Source organism: Phyllostomus hastatus, unplaced genomic scaffold (assembly GCF_019186645.2).
Source record: "Phyllostomus hastatus isolate PE091 unplaced genomic scaffold, TTU_PhHast_1.1 phas_contig_5, whole genome shotgun sequence".
NCBI classification, from domain to species: Eukaryota; Metazoa; Chordata; class Mammalia; order Chiroptera; family Phyllostomidae; genus Phyllostomus; species Phyllostomus hastatus.
This window is the reverse complement of record NW_025333897.1, coordinates 3,695,372-3,713,759: the sequence shown is the minus strand read 5'-3', so window position 1 is coordinate 3,713,759 and position 18,388 is coordinate 3,695,372. Positions and strand designations below refer to the sequence as shown.

Below are 18,388 nucleotides of genomic sequence, written 5' to 3'. Positions count from 1 at the left end.
CAAGATGACTGCATGGTCGGCACCCCTCCCCAGTCATCCCGAGCTACCAGTGAACAGTGTGACCTACAGCTGTTTCTGAGCCATCTCAAATTCTCGGTCACACTGGTAGCTTCAGAGTGGCCACAGTACTTGAAATGTAAGAGGGTCTTTAGGTGGCTATGGTAAGAAATCTTAACCGTAGGTAGGAAAATACTTTGTAGATTGAACGAATATAAAATGAAGTTATTATTCTATGATTAACAACTTGTAGTGAACAATTTTCGAATCTGGCAGGACAAAAAAAAATCTCCAAGTTCCACACTGCAAATAATTAAACAGTTTTTCCAGCAGGTGATAAAACTATTTAACATCAGAAAAATGGAAAGAAAACAACCACCACCCCCTATAAAATCAACAGCCCCACAAGATCAACCATATCTAATTTGTTTCATAAAATTGGTTGCTTCACCAAGAGAATCAGAAAGAGGGGTTAGGAAATGTCTATTTAAAGTGGAAGAGGACTTTAAACAGAAAAATCTACCCTATGTAAATGGAAAAGAAAAAACGGACTTCAAAGCCTACAGAAGACCTGTGTGTGTAGTTTTTAATGGGAATTGACAGGTTTGACGTTTACAATAAAATCATACATAAATTCTGCTTACAATTTCATCACAACTATTTCAATAAAAAATTTAGACCTGGAAAAAAATTCATACTTTACACAGCCATTCTTCTCATTGTGTTCTTTCTTCTCAGCCAGTCGAAGTGGTTTCTCGTTTGACTTCTCACATAAAGCACTAGAAAGTAAAAAACATTTATTCAAATTTCTAAGCTCATTTACCCCAATCCTGAAAAGATCTTTATTTCCTGGGACAAAACTTTCAAAGCACCGCTGGGGAACAAGCTGATCTCCATGAGTGAGTTTATATGGGAACTGAAGCTGAGCCCTTTCAGTGGAAACACCATTTTGACAGTTTTGGTGCTTGCAGGAGGGAGTAAGCTCCCTAGAGCCCCTGCCTCCTCCTGAATACCACTAGAAACTCTGGGCAAGGACAAAACTACAGGGGCCAGAAGTGAAGATGTGAAAAACCACCAAATCGTGGAGATTCCCTAAGTTTTTACCTTCCTCCACAGCTTAGTGGTGAACTGAGGACAGCCTGAGACTTGGGGCTGTGCGGGAGATCTAGACCAGAAAACCTTTTATTTCAGGTTAGAGAACTCAGAAGAGAAGCATCACACAGACTGGGGAATCCGACAGACTTTTCCTTTTTTTTCCCTCCTGGTCCCGCCCAGGACCAGCTCTGATCCCAGAGCTGCATGATGCAATAGCACCAGCAGTGTGGTCCCCTGAAACTCTGAGAGAAAACCTCTCCTCCCTCTGGAACTGGGAATTGGGGACCATGCAGTCTAAAGATTGTGTGAGGACAAGCTCCATCTTTTTCCCTCTCTTATTTCCATTGCTGTTTCGCTCCACAGTGACCCCAATCTAAAACAAATGAACAAGGAAAACTTAATGTCCTACAGAGGATTTTAAAAGAAACCAGACCTTCATATCCTAATATTCAAAATTCTAGAATATAATCCAAAATTACTCAACATACAAAGAACCAGAAAAATCAGATCAATTGTTAAGGGAAAAAATAATCAACAGGTGCCAACCCCAAGATGACTCAGAAGTGGGAATTATCAAGCAGCAGTTATAACCATGCTCCATAAGAAAGGGAAAGGTGAGCACTCCTGAATGCAACAAGAAAATTCTTTGCAAACAGGGCTTCTGGCCAAGATGGAGGCGTAAGTAGACACACTGTGCCTCCTCGCACAACCAAAAGAATGACAACAACAAATTTAAAAACAAAAAATAATCAGAACTGACAGAAAAATTGAGCTGTATGGAAGTCCAACAACCAAGGAGTTAAAGAAGAAACATTCATCCAGACTGGTAGGAGGGGCAGAGATGGGCAACTGGGTGGAGAGGACTCGAGGCAAGGCAGTGGCTGGTGGACCCACTGAGGTGGTGGATTTTGGACTGGGTGGTCCCACATTTGCATGCAGATAAACAGGGAGGAACAACTGGGGACAAAGATAGACCCCCCAACCCCAGGTTCCAGCATGGGGAAATAAGGCCTCAAAGCCTCTGACTGAAAACACCTGTAGGGGTTGAGGCAGCAGCAGGAGAAACTCCCAGCCTCACAAAGAGTTCTTTGGAGAGACCCACAGGGTTTTAGAATGTATACAGGCCAACCCACTGGGGAATCAACACCAGAAGGGCCCAATTTGACTGTGGGTGGCCAGGGAAGTGACTGAAAACCGACAGAGAGTGGAGCAAGTGGCATTATTCCCTCTTGGACCCCTCCCCCACACAGAATGACACGACACAACCACATGGGTTGCCCTGCCCTGGTGAACACCTAAGTTTCTGCCCCTCACTATGTAACAGAAATGAGGAGACAAAAAAAATGTCCCAAATGAAAGGACACTTCAAAGCTTCAGAAAAAATACAACTAAGCAATGAAGAGATAGCCAAACTGTCAGATGCACAGTTCAAAACACTGGTTTATCAAGATGCTCTAGGAACTCACTGGGTACTTCAACAGCATAAAAAAGACCCAGGCAGCAATGAAGGTTGCATTATGTGAAATAAAGAAAAATCTACAGGGAACCAACAGTGATGGGAAGGAAACCAGGACTCAAATCAACAGTTTGGACAAGGAAGAAAGAAACATTCAACCAGAACAGAATGAAGAAACAAGAATTTTAAAAAAATGAGGAGAGGCTTAGGAACCTCCCCCATTGATAACCCTCCAGGATATCTTTAAACTTTCCAACATCTGAATCATAGAGGTGCAAGGAGAAGAGAAAGACCAAGAAATTGAAAACTTATTTGAAAAAATAATGAAGGAGAATTTCTCCAATCTGGCAAAAGAAATAGACTTTCAGAAAGTCCAGCAAGCTCAGAGAGTCCCAAAGAAGTTGGACCCAAGGGGAATACACCAAGGCACCTCATAATTACATTACCCAAGATGAAAGATAAGGAGAGAATCTTAAAAGCAGCAAGAGAAAAGGAGAGAGTTACCTACAAAGGAGTTCCCATAGGACTGTCAGCTGATTTCTCAAAAGAAACCTTGCAGGCAAAAAGGGCCTGGAAAAAAGTACTTGAAATCATGAAAGGTAAGGACCTATATCCAAGATTACTCTATCCAGCAAAGCTTTCATTTAGAATGGAAGGGCAGATGAAATGCTTCCCAGATAAGGTCAAGTTAAAGGAGATCATCATGACCCAGCCCTTATAATATGAAATGTTAAAGGGACTTATCTAAGAAAAAGATAAAAAATATGGACAATAAAATGATAATAAACTCATAGCTATTAAGAACTAAACCTAAAAACAAAAACAAAAACAAACTAAGCAAACAACTAGAACAGGAGTAGAATCATAGAAATGGAGATCACATGGAGGATTATCAGCAAGGAGTGGGTGGGGGAGAGTGGAATGGGGGGAAGGTACAGAGAATAAGTAGCATAAATGGTAGGTACTAAATAGACGGGGAGAGGTAAAGAATAGTATAGGAAATGGAGAAGCCAAAGAACTTATATGCATGACCCATGGACATGAACTAAAGGGGGGGAATGTGGGTGGGAGGGGGTGTGCAGGGCAGAGGGGAATAAAGGGGGGAAAATGGGACAACTGTCATAGCATAGTCAATAAAATCTATTTTTTTTGAAAAAGAATTTTTTACAAACAAATACAAACTGTAATAAAACAAAAATTTTAGAACTGAAAAAAATATATATAAAACAAAAAATTCACTGGATAGGCTCAACAGCAGAATGAAGATGACAAAAAAGTCAATTAAGAATAGATAAGCAGAATTATTTATCTGAAGAATAGCAAGAAAAAAAAGGCTGAAAAACAAACAGAGCCTTAGGGACCTTTTGGACAGTATCAAAGGTCTGACATTTGTCTCATCAATATCAAAAGCTGTGGAGAAGAGATTGGTGTACAAAAAATATTTGTAGAATAGCTGCTGAATAGTCCCCAAATCTGATGGAAGACAGAAGCCTACAAAGAACACTAATGAACTCCAAGCACCAAAAACATGAGAGAAATGACACTAAGGCATGTAATGAAGCTGCTCAGAACAGTCATAAAGAGAAAACCTTCAAGACAGTCCAAGGGAAAACACGATAATACATTTCCACTGGGAACAATACAAGGGAGCAAAGTGTGGGGCAACGTCTTCACAATACAGGGGGAAAAGGACTGTCAACCTAGAACTATACAGCTAGCAAATATGTTTTTTCAAAATATAAGCTAAAATAATTTTTCAGACACACAAAAGCTAAAGAAATTCATCACCAGCAGGCCCACAACACAAGAAACAGTAACAAGGTCCCTCAGGTGGGAGGGAAATGACACCAGACAGAAGCCTGGATCTGCACATAAAGTAGGAAGCATTCATGGTAACTACTTAGGTAACTATTCAAGATTATTTTCTTTTTATTTAAATCTCCCTAAAAGATAACTGTTTAAATACAAATGACTGCAGATTCTAACATTTATAACAAATGTGAAAATGAAATATATGACAGCACTAGCATCAAGTCCAGAAGGAGAGAAGCGAAAGCACGCTGTATTAAGATCCTACACGATGTACAAGGTGGTGTCATGTCACATCCTGTCTGTGACATCATTGTCACCACTGAGACGAATGTTAATGAGGACAGGGCTCCAGTCTAGTCTCTGATACTCATCTTCAAGAAGATAACCACCATCCTCTCCTTCCCCCCGTGTGGCGTTGCCTTCTGGCCCACATCTGCCCGCACCTCTCACCGAGACAACCTCGCTGGACCTGCCCTGTGACAACTTTGTCTGACAAGGACACAGGAGACTCTAGAGCCACTACCGGTTTTCGGTCTGCTAGCCAGTTATCACAACATTTTTCTTAGATTAATATATGTTTATAACCAAAATTTCCAGGGCCAGTTTTTTAAAGTGAATACTTTCCTACTATTGATCTTATACAAAACGATATTACACTTAAGACTCTAGTCACTTACACTAAATATGCAAATCATACCTGGGTGCTGGTATATCTGGATCAGCATATATGGTTATGCCTCTTTTTGCTGGCCAGTACACTGAAGATTCAACACACTGTAAAAACAAATTTTTCCAGAAAAAATATATAGGCTAGCAAAATAGAGATTCTTGAGGAATCAAAATTCTAGGGAATGTTTCTCATCAACAACCATCTAGGACAATTTTCAGGCAACAGAGATGTGGGGAGACAAAGAGCTGATGATACTACTGCTCTACCCACTAAGCTGAAGTGGCCATGTGGCCGGGAGCTGGCATTCAGGTCTTTAAAATGTCCTGTCACTGCTTTCATCGATCTTGTCAAAGGGAATGGAAGGATAGGTCAGTCCTGAACTTAACTATTATAGTGTCCCATTATCCCAGATTTTTACACCCTTGTCAAAATAAAGGCAAATACCAGATTTGTAGAGAGGCCACTAGGCCAAGAACAAGGAGGGACCTGGAGTTCTTGTTCTTTTGAAATAAAGCAAAAAAGCAAACTGTATTTTTTCATGAAAGGAACTACCCTAGCCAAGGATTTTTTTAAGCAGAAAACATTTTTGATTCCTAGATTTTAAGAGAATATTCTAATTTTTCAAAGATTTTATTCATTTACTTTTAGGGAGGGGGAAAGGAAGGAGAGAGGGACAGAAACATCAATGTGTGGTTGCCTCTCACACGCCCCCTACTGGGGACCTGGCCCACAACCCAGGCATGTGCCCTGCCTGGGAAATGAACTGTCAACCTTGGTTCACGGGCTGGCACTCAATCCAGTGAGCCACACCAGCCAGGGCTAAAAGAGAATATTTTAAAATTAACATTACATGAACTTTATATTTAATGAACATTTAAAAATACCTTATTTACATCTTTTAAAGAGATGCATTGTTGTTTCTCTTCAGATTTTTTTGTAGGTGAACCACTCAAGGAATCCATGTTACATTTTATAGTTTTATCTGAAAAATAAAAATAGTAATAAAAGTGTTATTAATAAATGGTAAACAGGACAAAGGGATTATAATTTAACATAATAATAAAATTTTAATACATAAAATTATTATGAAATAGGGTTCCATATTAAATCTTACTTGAGGGGATTAAATTTTTAAATCTTGTTTCAACCCTTACTTAAAAAAGTGCTTGCTTTAAAAATTCCTTTACTGGCTTACTTAGAACTAAACATAATTTACTGTCATAACTTGGCATATGCTACTTTCCACAGAGGGCCATAACATGTCTCCCAACACATCAGCTCTCCAACAACATGACTTTGACACAGCTCCTGCTGAGAAATAAGCTCTATAGTCCTTTCCCATGAGCTGGATGGGCTTACAAACAACACTGAAGTGGCATTATGTGACTTCTAAAGATAGATCATAAAAATATCATGTACTGTGTCTTGCTCTCCTGGATACTCACTTCTGAAACCTGGCCAAATGTTATAAGGAAGTCCAAGCAACCACATGAAAAGGCCACTATAACTATTTCATATGAGGCCAAATTGAAGTCCCAGCCAAAAGCATCAAGTGCCAGACTTAAGACTGAGTAAGTCTTCAAATGAAACCAACTATGTAGTTAGAACCAGCGTTCAGATCTGCAGAAACAGACATAAAGCTTTCCTGCTGTGCCTATCCTGAATTCCTGAACACACAATCCACAAGCCTTATAAAATGGTTGCTTCATACCACTAAATATCATAAAATGTTAGTCATATAACAATAACTGGAATACAAATTATAAGTCAGTTTCAGCAATGGTTTGGGATCACAATTTTGCATCTCACTTCTTAATAGCATGAGGAATATAAAATCTGTTATAAAACAGGCTGAATTTGAATTACCAAAAGGTGCAAAATTCTGAAGATTCTTTCAAATATCTTTATCTTAAATTTTGGGCATTAACCCCTAATCAGATGCATCACTGGTGAAAGTATTCTCCCATTCAGTGGGTTGTCTTTTCATTTTGTTGATGGTTTCCTTTGCTGTGCAGAAACTTTTTAGTTGGATGTAGTCCCATTTGTTTATTTTTCCTTTTGTTTCCCTTGCCTGAGGAGATACATCAGAAAAAAAATATTGCTACGAGAAATGTCCGTGATTTCCCTATATTTTCTTCTAGGGTCTTTATGGTTTCGAGTCTAACATTTAAGTCTTTAATCCATTTTGAGTTTATTCTTGTGTATGGTGAAAGAGGAGGACCTAGTTTCATTCTGTTGCACGGATCTGCCCAATTTTCCCAACACTAATTATTGAATAGATTACCTTTACCTTACTGCATGTTCTTGCCTCTTTTGTCCAATATTAATTGACCATAATGATGTGGGTTAATTTCTAGGTTCTCTATTCTGTTCCATTGATCTATGCATCTGTTTTTATGCCAGCAGCACGCTGTTTTGATTACTATGGCCTTGTAGTATAGTTTGATATCAGGTAGCCTGATTCCTCCAACTTCATTCTCCTTTCTCAAGATTACTGTGGCTATTCTGGATTTTTGTGGTTCCATGTAAGTTTTTGGAGTATTTGTTCTAGTTCTGTGAAATACACCATTGCTATCTTAATAGAAATTGTGTTGAATCTACAGATTGCTTTGGGTACTACGGACATTGTAAGGATGTTAATTCTTCGTATCCATGAACATGATACATGCTTCCATTTGTCTGTATCTTCTTCAATGTCTTTCTTCAGTTTTATGTTTCCAAGTACAGGTCTTTTACAACCTTGGTTAAATTTATCCCTAGGTAATTTTTTTGAAGCAACTGTGAGTGGGATTTTCTTAGTTTTCATTTATGTTAATTATTGGTATATAAAACTGCAATGATTTCTGGGTATTTATTTTGTACACTGCTACTTTACTGGATTCATTGATGAGCTATAACAGGTTTTTGGTAGAATCTTTAGGGTTCCCTATAAACAGTACCATCTCATCTGCAAATGAGTTTTACTTCTTCCTTCACAACTTGGATGCCTTTTATTTCTTCTTGTCTGATTGCTGTGGCTAGGACTTCCAGAACTATGTTAAATAAGAGGTTTGAACATGGACATCCCTGTCTTGTTCCCAATCTTAAGGGAAACATTTGTAGTTTTTGCCCACTGAGTGTGATATTGGCTGTGGGTTTATCACACATGGCCTTTATAACACTGATATGTTCCTTCTATTCCCATTTTGCTGGGAGTTTTTTTTTTATTACCATAAATGGGTGCTGGATTTTATCAAATGCCTTTTCTGCATCTATTGATATGGTCATGTGGGGAATTTTTTTTCTTTCCTTTTTTAAAAAATTCTCACCATAAGATTTTTTTCATTGCTTTTAGAAAAAAAAAAAGAAGAAGAGAAAGAGAAAGATTGATGCAAGACAGAAACATCAATTGGTTGCCTTCTCAGATGCACCATGACCAGGGATTGAACCCACAACCTGGGTATGTGCTCTGACTGGGAATCAAACCAGTGACCTTTGATCCACAGGACAACACTCCAACCAACTGACACCAGCCAGGGCTCACGTGGCTTTTATTCATTTTGTTTAATCACGTTTACTGATTTGCACATACTGTACCAAGCTTGCATTCCTGGAATAAGTCCTACTTGATCATGGTGTATAACCTTTTCACTGTATTGCTGGATTCAGTTTGTTAATACTTTGTTGAAGATTTTAACATCTATGTTCATCAGAGATACTGGCCTATAATTTTCTTTTTCTTTGTATTGTCTTTATCTGATTTTGGAATTAGGATAATGCTGGCCTCATAAAATGAGCTTGGGAGTCTTCACTCCTCCTGAATTTTCTGGAATGGTCTGAGAGGGAGAGGTGTCAGTTCTTTAAATTTTGATAAAATTCACCTGTGGTGCCATCCAGCCCAAGACATTTGTTTGTTGGGGTTTTTTTTTTTAATTACTGCTTCAGTTTTACTAGTTGTAATCTATCTAATCAGATTCTCTGATTCTTCCTGATTCAGTTTTGGAAGAGTGTATGTTTCTAGAAATCTATCCATTTCATTCAGATTGTCCAATTTTTTTGGCACATAGGTGTTTGTAGTATTTTCTTACAACCTTTGTATTTCTTGGTGTCAACTGTTACTTCTCCTCTTTCACTTCTGATTTTATTTGTGCTCTGTCTCTTGTTTTCTTGATGAATCTGGTTAAAGGTTTATCTTAAAAGAACCAGCTGTGGGATTCACTGATCTTTTGTGGTTTTTTTTTTAGATTTCATTTATTTCTGTTCTAATCTTTGTATTTCCTTCCTTCTACTAACTTTGGGCTTTGCTTGATGTTCTTTCTCAAGTTCCTCTAAGGGTAAAGCTAGATTGTTCAAGATTTTTCTTGTTTCTTGAGATAAGCCTGTAATGCTATGAGTTTCCCTCTTAGCCTTTCACTGTGTCCCATAGATTTTTGGGTTGTTGTGTTCTGATGTTCATTTGTTTCAAGATATCTTTCAATTTCTTCCTTGATGGTTAACCCGTTCTTCTCTTCCATGAGGTTAACACGTTTACTGTTTGTTAGCCTCCATGTCTTTTTGTGTCTTCCAGTTTTTTTCTTGTGATTGATTTCTAGTTTCATACCATTATGGTCAGAGAAGATGCTTGATATGATTTCATTCTTCTTAAATTGAGACTTGTTTAGTGACCTAACAGGTGGTCTATCCTGGAAAATGTTCCATGTGCACTTGAAAAGAATGTGTATTCTGCTGCTTTGGGGTGAAATGCTCTGAAGACATCAATTAAATGCGTTTGATCAAGTGTGTCATTAAAGCCACCATTTCCCTGTTGACTTTCTGTCTGGAAGATCTATTACTGCCAATCTTTCCCTGTTATGTCCATTATGATTTGCCTTATATATTTAGATTCTCCTGTGTTGGGTGCATAAATGTTTAGAAGGGTTATATCCTCTTGTTGGATGGCTCTCTTTATCATTATGTAGTGTCCTTCTTTGTCTCTTATTAAAGCCTTTGTTTTAAAGTCTATTTTGTGCCCTGGCTGGTGTAGCTCAGTGGATTGAGCATGGACCTGTGAACCAAAAAGTCGCCAGTTCAATTTCCAGTCAGGGCTCATGCTTGGGTTGCAGGCCAGGTCACCAGTATGGGGCATGTGAGAGGCAACCACACAATGATGTTTTTCTCTCCTTCTCTGTCTCCTTCCATTCCCTTCTAAAATTAAATAAATAAAATACTTAAAAAATAACACAATACAATCTATTTTGTCAGTATTAAGTACTGCTACCCCATGATGGGTTAAAGGGACACTGAGAATCCTCCTTGTTTATCCCCAAGCCATGACCTTTATTGTAAGAATGAAATATAGATGTGTTCCCTCCCAGGGAGAACTGGCCCTTCTCCCAGAGGGACCTATTGGTGAGTCAAGTCACACAAGGCCCTTGGTGTGTAGCCACTTTTGTCTAAAACACATTTAACCATAGCCCCTAAAGTGACACTTTGAAGAAGGACGTTTCACTTGGCACTTTCCTGTCAGACCTGAATGCTGTCTCCGGGATTCCCAGCACCTATGTCCAGGTGCTGGTGAACTCCCATCTGGTGATGTATGATCTTCATTCTTGCTTTCACTTTGCTCTTGCTTAATAAAGTGCTTAGTTACTCATATTTGACTTGGGGTTTTAATTGTCTGTGAATCCGAACTTCCAAATTAACTGGCCACAATCTCATATGTGCCCTTTAATGGCACATCCCCGCTTCTCTTTCTTTTCCATTTTCAGAAAATATCTTTTTTCCATCCCTTTACTTTTAGGCAATGTGTATGTTTCAGTTCCTGAGGTGGGTCTCTTGGAGGCAGCACATACATGGGTCTTGCTTTCTTATCCATTTAGCTACCCTGTGTCTTTTGATTGGAGCACTTAAGCCATTTACAATTACAGTGAATACTGACAGGTACATATTTATTTATGGTCATTTTTTTCTTTTAACTATGTTTAACCTTTACTATTAAACTCACATCATTAACTTGAAATGGACTGTAGAACTAAATGTAAAACCAAAAGTAGAAACACAGGGAAAGTAAAGATTTCTTAGAATAGACATAAAATCATTAAAATAAAAAGCTTGATAACTTAGACTTAATAAAAATTAAAAACCTTGCTCTTAGAAATATACTATTAATAAAATAAGCCACAGAGAGAAAATTCATTCATGATACATGTATCTGGAAAATGACTTATTTCCAAAATATATTAAAAACTCTCAAAGCATATTTAAAAAGCAAAAACAAAACCCAGTACTTAAAAAATGGCAAAATATGTGAACAGGAATTTCACAAAAGAAGATAGGCAAACTGCCAATAAACACATGAAAACATGTGAATCCTAAGCAATCAGGAAAATATTTTTCAATCCAGAAGTCAATCTTTGCCAATGCACCTAGTGTACAATGCTTGAGAGGCACAGTTGGGCACACACAAAGTGAGAAAATTTACCTCCCACATACCCTTTCCTTAAGAAGTTACCCGCGTAGTGCTCTAGCCAAAGACACAAACCAAGAGAGATGTCATTAGGGGATCCAGCACACAGGCTGCAAACCAAGAGAGCAGTGATGAGGAGCCCCAGTGGTAAATGGGAATAAATGGCAGGAGGAAGCATTTTGTTATAGAAAGACCAGACAATATCATGATAAGATACCACACATACCAGAATATGTGAGGTTCAGAAAAATGTTGATATTAAACCCAAGTCACCCATAACTTTTGGAGAAATAAGGACAGGGAAAACTGTTTATGTTCTTACTACCATAAACATAAAGTCAGCCAAAATAAAGCTGGCAAACATAAAGTTTTTGCTTCATTTTAATCAAATGAAGCAAAAACTCCAACTGAGGATGAACTGTGAGTTTCCCACTTCAGAGAGAGAAAAAACTGCTCATGTAATTCAAGTAAATGCTAATTAGAAGCAGAAGCCCTCAAGGGCTTGGGAAGAAGGGCTGAGGGAATGTTGGGAAGGGACTGGTTTGAGCTTCTAAGAGCTGGCTGCTGCAGAAAGCATCTGGACACTGCCAAATTGCTACTTCTCACACTGACTAGAGAGTCAGAGTCCTCTAGGTTACAAACCAAGTACAGTGGTACCTCAGTACTCATCGTTAATTTGTAACTCACAGTGAGTGCCGAAACTGTTGAGTGCCGAGCAAGTAATGAGTGATGACACATTTTCTCTTGCAGGGCAGCATCGTGACTCATGTAAGTTCTAACAAATGTGACAAGTCCCGAAACGTTTTTTTCTTGTCAAATACAATGAACAGAGGGCTTGACCAGTTCTGAAGCCGATGAGCACCAAGGTATGGCTGCAATCTCCAAGAATGTACATTTGCTAGAAGAAGGATGTACCAAGAGAAAAAGAGAACTTTAGAGATATGGTACCAAAGATACTTCTGCTTCCAGCCAAGATGAAGTCACAGAGACTGAATTTGCCCTTCCAAACAGAAACAAATGTAAAAGCAGATTAACTCCATGAAACAATGCTTTTCAGATATTGACTACTGGCCAGTGTAGGACAGTGGTCCCTAAGAGCTGAGGAAAAGGTGGATGAGTACTATGATAGCCCCAGCTTACCTCCTGGACAGAGCTTCAGGATGCAGAGAAGCAAGACACACATGGAGCCTGGCAGTCTCCCTGAATCAAGGACACAGAGACATGGGGTCCAAAAATGCCAAGGGAGCTCGAGTACAAGAAAGGGAAAAGCCACAAGGAGAGTGAGTCCCACAGATCTAAAGTTCAGTTCTAATGCCCACTGAATCCAATCTCAACTGCAGGGGCCAGAAAACTACTTGATGAAATATTAGGCATCGCACGAAGAGTCAGCTGTGGGATCCTGCATGTGAGCCTGCACGAGGGGTGAGACAGAGAGATGGAGTACTCGGCTTCAACTCCAGTTGCAACCTCAGCCTTGACCTCAGCCTCAACGACCCACGCTGCACTGAACAGCTGGATAAGGGGCAGATCAGAAAGGCAGTGAAAGCTCTGCTGGCACATTCCAGGTCCAGGAAAAATGCAAATGGATTGCTTTTGAACGAGAAAGAAAATTTCTTTTTAATGGTGGTATTACGGAAAATTCCAAGTAAAGAACTAAGGGTCACAATGCCCTTGCCTCAAGGTATTCCATCAGATTTAGCAGATATCTTTCTTTTTGCTAAGGACGAACCCAATGTAATACCTGAAAAGATGGAATGGTTTTATAAGAAGCTTTTAAACAACCATGGAGTTAAAACAGTTTCTCAGATTATCCCCTTCTAAACTTTAAAAAAGGAGTATAAAGCCTATGAGGCCAAACTCCACCTCCTGGGTAGTATTGATCCCTCCCTGACTGATGCAAGAATCAGGCAGCTCTTACCCTCACACCTTGGGAGACATTTCTGTAAGAGAAAGAAAGTTCCAGTACCTGCAAACCTTAAAGCCAAGAATCTTTCCAAAGAGATTCTTGATTTCCAAAGAGATCAACACATCGACAGGTGGAACTGTCTTAGACATCTCTAAAAGCGGTTTTGGCAGCACTACACACATGGGTCACACTGGGACGAAGGCTAAGCACATCACCGAAAATGTTGTTGTCTCAAAAATGCTTTCCCAGAAACTGCTGGAGAAGTGGGAGAGTGTGAAACTCTTGTATGTGAAAACTGACTGAGAAATTAGTTGCCTTTCCTGTCTTTTCTTCATTTGTCAGTGGTCTGGATGAAGCCAAAGGAGTGTGTACTCCTAGTCAGAAGAAAAAAGAAGAAAAGAAAATACAAAAGCAAAAAGAATATAATGAAAAATGAAAGGAGAAGAAAAGAAACAAAAGGCTAATGAAACAGGCTAGAAAGGCTACGTCAGCCCTAACCACAGAGGAGTTGGCCCCTAAAACTAGTGGTGGTCCAGTAAATGACCCTGGACCCCAGAAGAAAGAGACCCTCGAGCCTGAAAAGAAAGAGCTTTGCAGAGTAAAAGCTCCCCAAAAAGTGCGAAACAAATCTGAAGAAGAAATTTCATTACTGGTTCTAACGGAAGAAACTCCCATCAAAGAAAACACAGAAATACAAAAACATGCCACAAGAAAGTCGTCTCCATAAAAAGAGTCCTGGTCCCAATACACCTTGTGGGAAGAGAGAAAGTCCATTCCAGTTTTGGAGACCCCGAAAGCACAGAGCCCAAGAGTCCAGGTAAAAGCCCAAGGAAGAAACCAAGAATTAAAGAAGAGGTGGAGAAGGAGAGAAACTTTCAGTTGGGGAAAAAAGACCCAAGACACCCAAAAAGCCAGAGGCCAAGTTCTTCACTACAGCTAATATATCTGCAAGGAAAGCTCCCCACACCCTGAAACAATGGCCCCGAAAACCCAAAGTGCTCCCATCAACCTAAAGTCAGTGACTCAACCATAAGGAAATGTCAGAACTGCCTGGAAAGCTTTGGAGAATACTAGATCCTGTCACAACTTTCTCCAAGAGTGAGGCCTCAAATGTGTTTAAATCCCCCACAAGTGATTCTGATGTATGTTCATGAGTGTAAGACCAATAGTTTGAATCCATGTTTCTAATTGCTCTTCTGCGTATTTGACAATACAGAAGATACAGTGCTTTCATTAAAGTGTAACATTTGCTTCTGAATAAACTATTCCATATCTTGTTTAAAAAAAAAGACAGTAAGTTTTTTAGGCTTTGTGGGTCTCTGTCGCAACTATTCAACCCTGCCACTTAACATGAAAGCACCACAGATTAATGTAGATGAACAAGCATGGGTGTGTTCAACAAGTTTATTTGTGGGGTGCAAATTTGAATGGCTTGTAATTTTCATATATCAAAAATATTCTTTTGGTTTTTAAAATAATTTAGAAATGGAAAAACTACTAGCATACACATATGGGTTATACAAAAACAGGCACAGGCCAGATTTGGCCTACAGGCTGTAATTTACTAACTCCTACTCTAAATAACAATACCCAAGATTTTTAGCTGGGCACCTAGCAATCCAAAAGGAAGGCAACATCCCAGGCCTTCCTCTCCAGCTAACATGGCTACATGAGTGAGTTCTGGTCAAAGACATGGGAGCAGAAGCATTGTGTGTAACCTCTGTTCATGCCTTCCTTTCTTCTTTTCCCCATCCGACTGGTCAGACTGGAGACAACGTGACAAATCATTGTGGGGCCCTGGCTGGTTGGTTAGAACGTTGTTGCCATATGCCAAGGTTACGAGTTTGATCTCTGGTAAGAGCACATATAAGAATCAACCAATGAATGCATAAACAAGTGTAACAACAAATCAAAGGTTCCCTCCTACTCTCTCTTTTGATATATATATATAGATATATAGATATGTGTGTGTATACGTGTGTGTGTCTGTACACACACACACACACACATCTCAATAAATTTAAAAAATCCTTGAGGAGCATGAGTACGTCAGCGGAACCTAAAAATGACAGTACCAGCAGACAGGAAAAGCCTGTACTCTGAGAACCTACCTGCACTTTAGCACATGTTGAATAATTAAACCTCTCTCTTGTTTCAAAAGAGAGGGTGAAGGAGACACAGAAAAAGAGAAAATGATAATGTATTCTGAGTTAATATCATATATAGAATCAAAACATATGATAGCAATAAACAAAGGAGGGAAGAGAGGAAATGGAAGGACCTGGAAGCAGAATGATGAGTAAACATATGTGCTATAAACTCTAAATAAACCACAGAAAGCACAAAACAAAAAGTCAAAGCTAACACTCTAACAAAGGACATGTGACAGAAGCACAAAGGTACAAGCATAAAATCCAAAAGAAGTCGGAAAAATAGGGGAAGGGGAACAAAGTACACGTGAATCAGACAGAAAACTAACAGATGGTCATTTTAAACCCAAAACTTCAATAAATTACATTACATACAAATTATTTAAACAAGCCAATTAAAATGCAGAAAGAATAAAAAATGCAAGACCCAGCTATGCCTGCCTGCAAGAAACACCCTTGAAATACAGAGAGTGAAACAGGTTAAAAGTAAAAGGACAGAAAGAAAGATACCCTGTGCTAACATCAATCTAAAATCTGGAGGGGCCACATTAATGTCAGACAAAGTAGACTTCAGCTCAGAGAGTATTATCTGAGATAAACAAGGTCATTTAATAATTATGACACAGAGATCAATTCATCAAAAAGACATAAAAATTCTAAACCTTTATGGTCCTAAATAACAAAGTTCAAAAATGTATACAGCAAAACTGGTAAAACTGAGAGAAGAAATAAATTATATGGCTAGAGCTCTCAACCCTCCTCTCTCAAGAGTTGCTAGAGCAGTTGACAGGAAACCAATAAATACAGAGACCTGAGTGACACTACCAACCATATGACCCAGCAGACATGCACACACCACTCAATCCAACAGCAGCAAAATACATATTCTTCTCAAGTACACACAGAACATTTTCCAAGAGAGACTATAATCTGGGTGTGAAAAATGAATAAAGGAAATACCCCATAAAATGGAAACAGAATGCCTGGAGGGGGAGCTCTCATGCACTACTACCTGACATCAATCACACACCCCACCAGAAAGAGATATCCATCACAGACCCCGCCAGGAAAAAGCGAATGTACCTTACATTCCCATCAGGAAGTGTCTCTACTTTACTGCCTGAGCAGGAAGAATGAAGATTTCCCTACCTACCCAGCAACCAGGCAGCCACTGAGTACCATCACAATTCAGCCAATGAGAAACCATAACCACCCTGAACTCTCGCTTCCCTACAATGGACTTTCATTCAAAGCACCCTTTCCCAACTTCCTCATTTTTCTCTATAAAGTAACATTCCCCTCTGCTTGTTGGACTTGTCTGTAATTTTTGTTATACCATGCTTGTCCAGAATTGCTGTTCTCTGCTATTCTCAAATAAACCCATTTTACTGGTAAAATAACTGGCCATTTTGTTATTAAGGTCAACATGGGTCATAACACAAGTCTCAATAAATTTTAAAGGATTTGAATCAATAGGTATATGATACCAAATTGAGAATCTGGAGCAATTTAAGGAGTCAGCAAAGACTCCTTAAGTATAAAACATAAGTATGAAAAAGAAAAGCCAATCCTAGTAGATTGTTTCAGCTGTGGGGCGGGGGAGGGAGGGAGGCGGAGAGGGAGAGGGAGAGGGAGAGGGAGAGGGAGAGGGAGAGGGAGAGGGAGAGGGAGAGGGAGAGGGAGGGAGAGGGAGAGGGAGAGGGAGAGGGAGAGGGAGAGGGGAAGGGAAGGGAAGGGCCATTGACATCTCCATGAAAGATTGGGGCAGACTCATGGATATAGACAGCAGAGTGATAGATGCCGGACGGGAGGGGAAATGGGGGACTGGGTACGGAATGTGAAGGGCAGACTGCTAGTGACAGAGTGGTCACAGGGATGTGAGGTACAGCATGGGGAATATTTTCAATAACGTTGTAATGGCTGTACATAGTACCAGGTGATTGCTGGAGGTATGAGGGGAATATTTTGTGAAGTGTGTGCCTGTCTGGCCACTACACTGTACACCTAGGCTGGTGTAAAATGGTATTAAATATGAACTGCAATTGAAAAAGAAAATTAAGATAACCAAGGAGAGACAGAAGAAATCATCTCACCACAACGAGACTGGTAGGGAGTGCAGAGGAGGCATGAGAGGGCTGGCTGGGCCCCCACGGGTGGCAGCTGCAGCTCCAAAGCAGTATTTCAGCAGCCAGGGGTTCCTCCTGAGAAGTGTGGGGTCTTCATGCCAAGCTGCACTCCCCAGCCTACAGCACCAGAGCTGGGAAAGGAACCCAGATAACATCCAGTTGTGAAAAGCAGCAGAGTTTCTGTCTGCCAGGGAGAGACGCTGGAGACTTAAGAGAGCTTCTTAAAGGGCAAATGCACAAAATTTTGTTTGCAGCCACTTATCCTGGGCTCCAGCAGAGGGAGGGCAGAGTGGACTGGAGACACATGAGAGGAGTCTGGGGTTGGTGGATCTGGGAGACAACTGAAGGAATAGCCACCAGGGTCCCTGTGCTGAGTCATTCCGATACTGTGGAGGCCATCTCTCTCAGGCAGAACACTCCTCTCCAAGTGGCATCAGTCTGAGAAGGAGCAATAGCCCCATCCTATGGAGCTTCAGTTGGGCTGCTGAGTACAGCTTGAGGCTATACAACTAAGGCAGATCTCTGGGAGCTCTGAGACTTTAGCTGACCCTTCCCTGGGCCTGGAGCTGGTAAAAGCCCACCTAGGTGTGGAGCCTGGTTCTTTCTGCACACCAACAGGCCCAGCAGATGGAGCCACACTCTGTGAACTGATTACAGCGCCAAACAGGTTGCTCAGGGCCACACTCAAGCATCATCTGACAAAGCCCTGTGCCACAGTATTTGCAGATTTACCTAGTACATAGAAACAAATA

General features: G+C 40.0%; 1 protein-coding gene and 1 pseudogene across 1 annotated transcript in view; one reads left to right on the top strand and one right to left on the bottom strand.

Moving 5' to 3' along the window:
- The window catches only part of TDRD12 (tudor domain containing 12), a 77,766-nt gene that overhangs the window by 32,337 nt on the left and 27,041 nt on the right, over positions 1 to 18,388 (bottom strand). Inside the window, exons 9-11 of the mRNA XM_045846646.1 lie at positions 5,915 to 6,012; positions 5,058 to 5,134; positions 696 to 776 (exon numbers count right to left, since the gene is read on the bottom strand). Of these exons, the coding sequence (XP_045702602.1) occupies positions 696 to 776; positions 5,058 to 5,134; positions 5,915 to 6,012 (256 nt within the window). The remainder of the gene's footprint in view (positions 1 to 695; positions 777 to 5,057; positions 5,135 to 5,914; positions 6,013 to 18,388) is intronic.
- Positions 12,890 to 14,373, top strand: LOC123823882 (annotated as a pseudogene).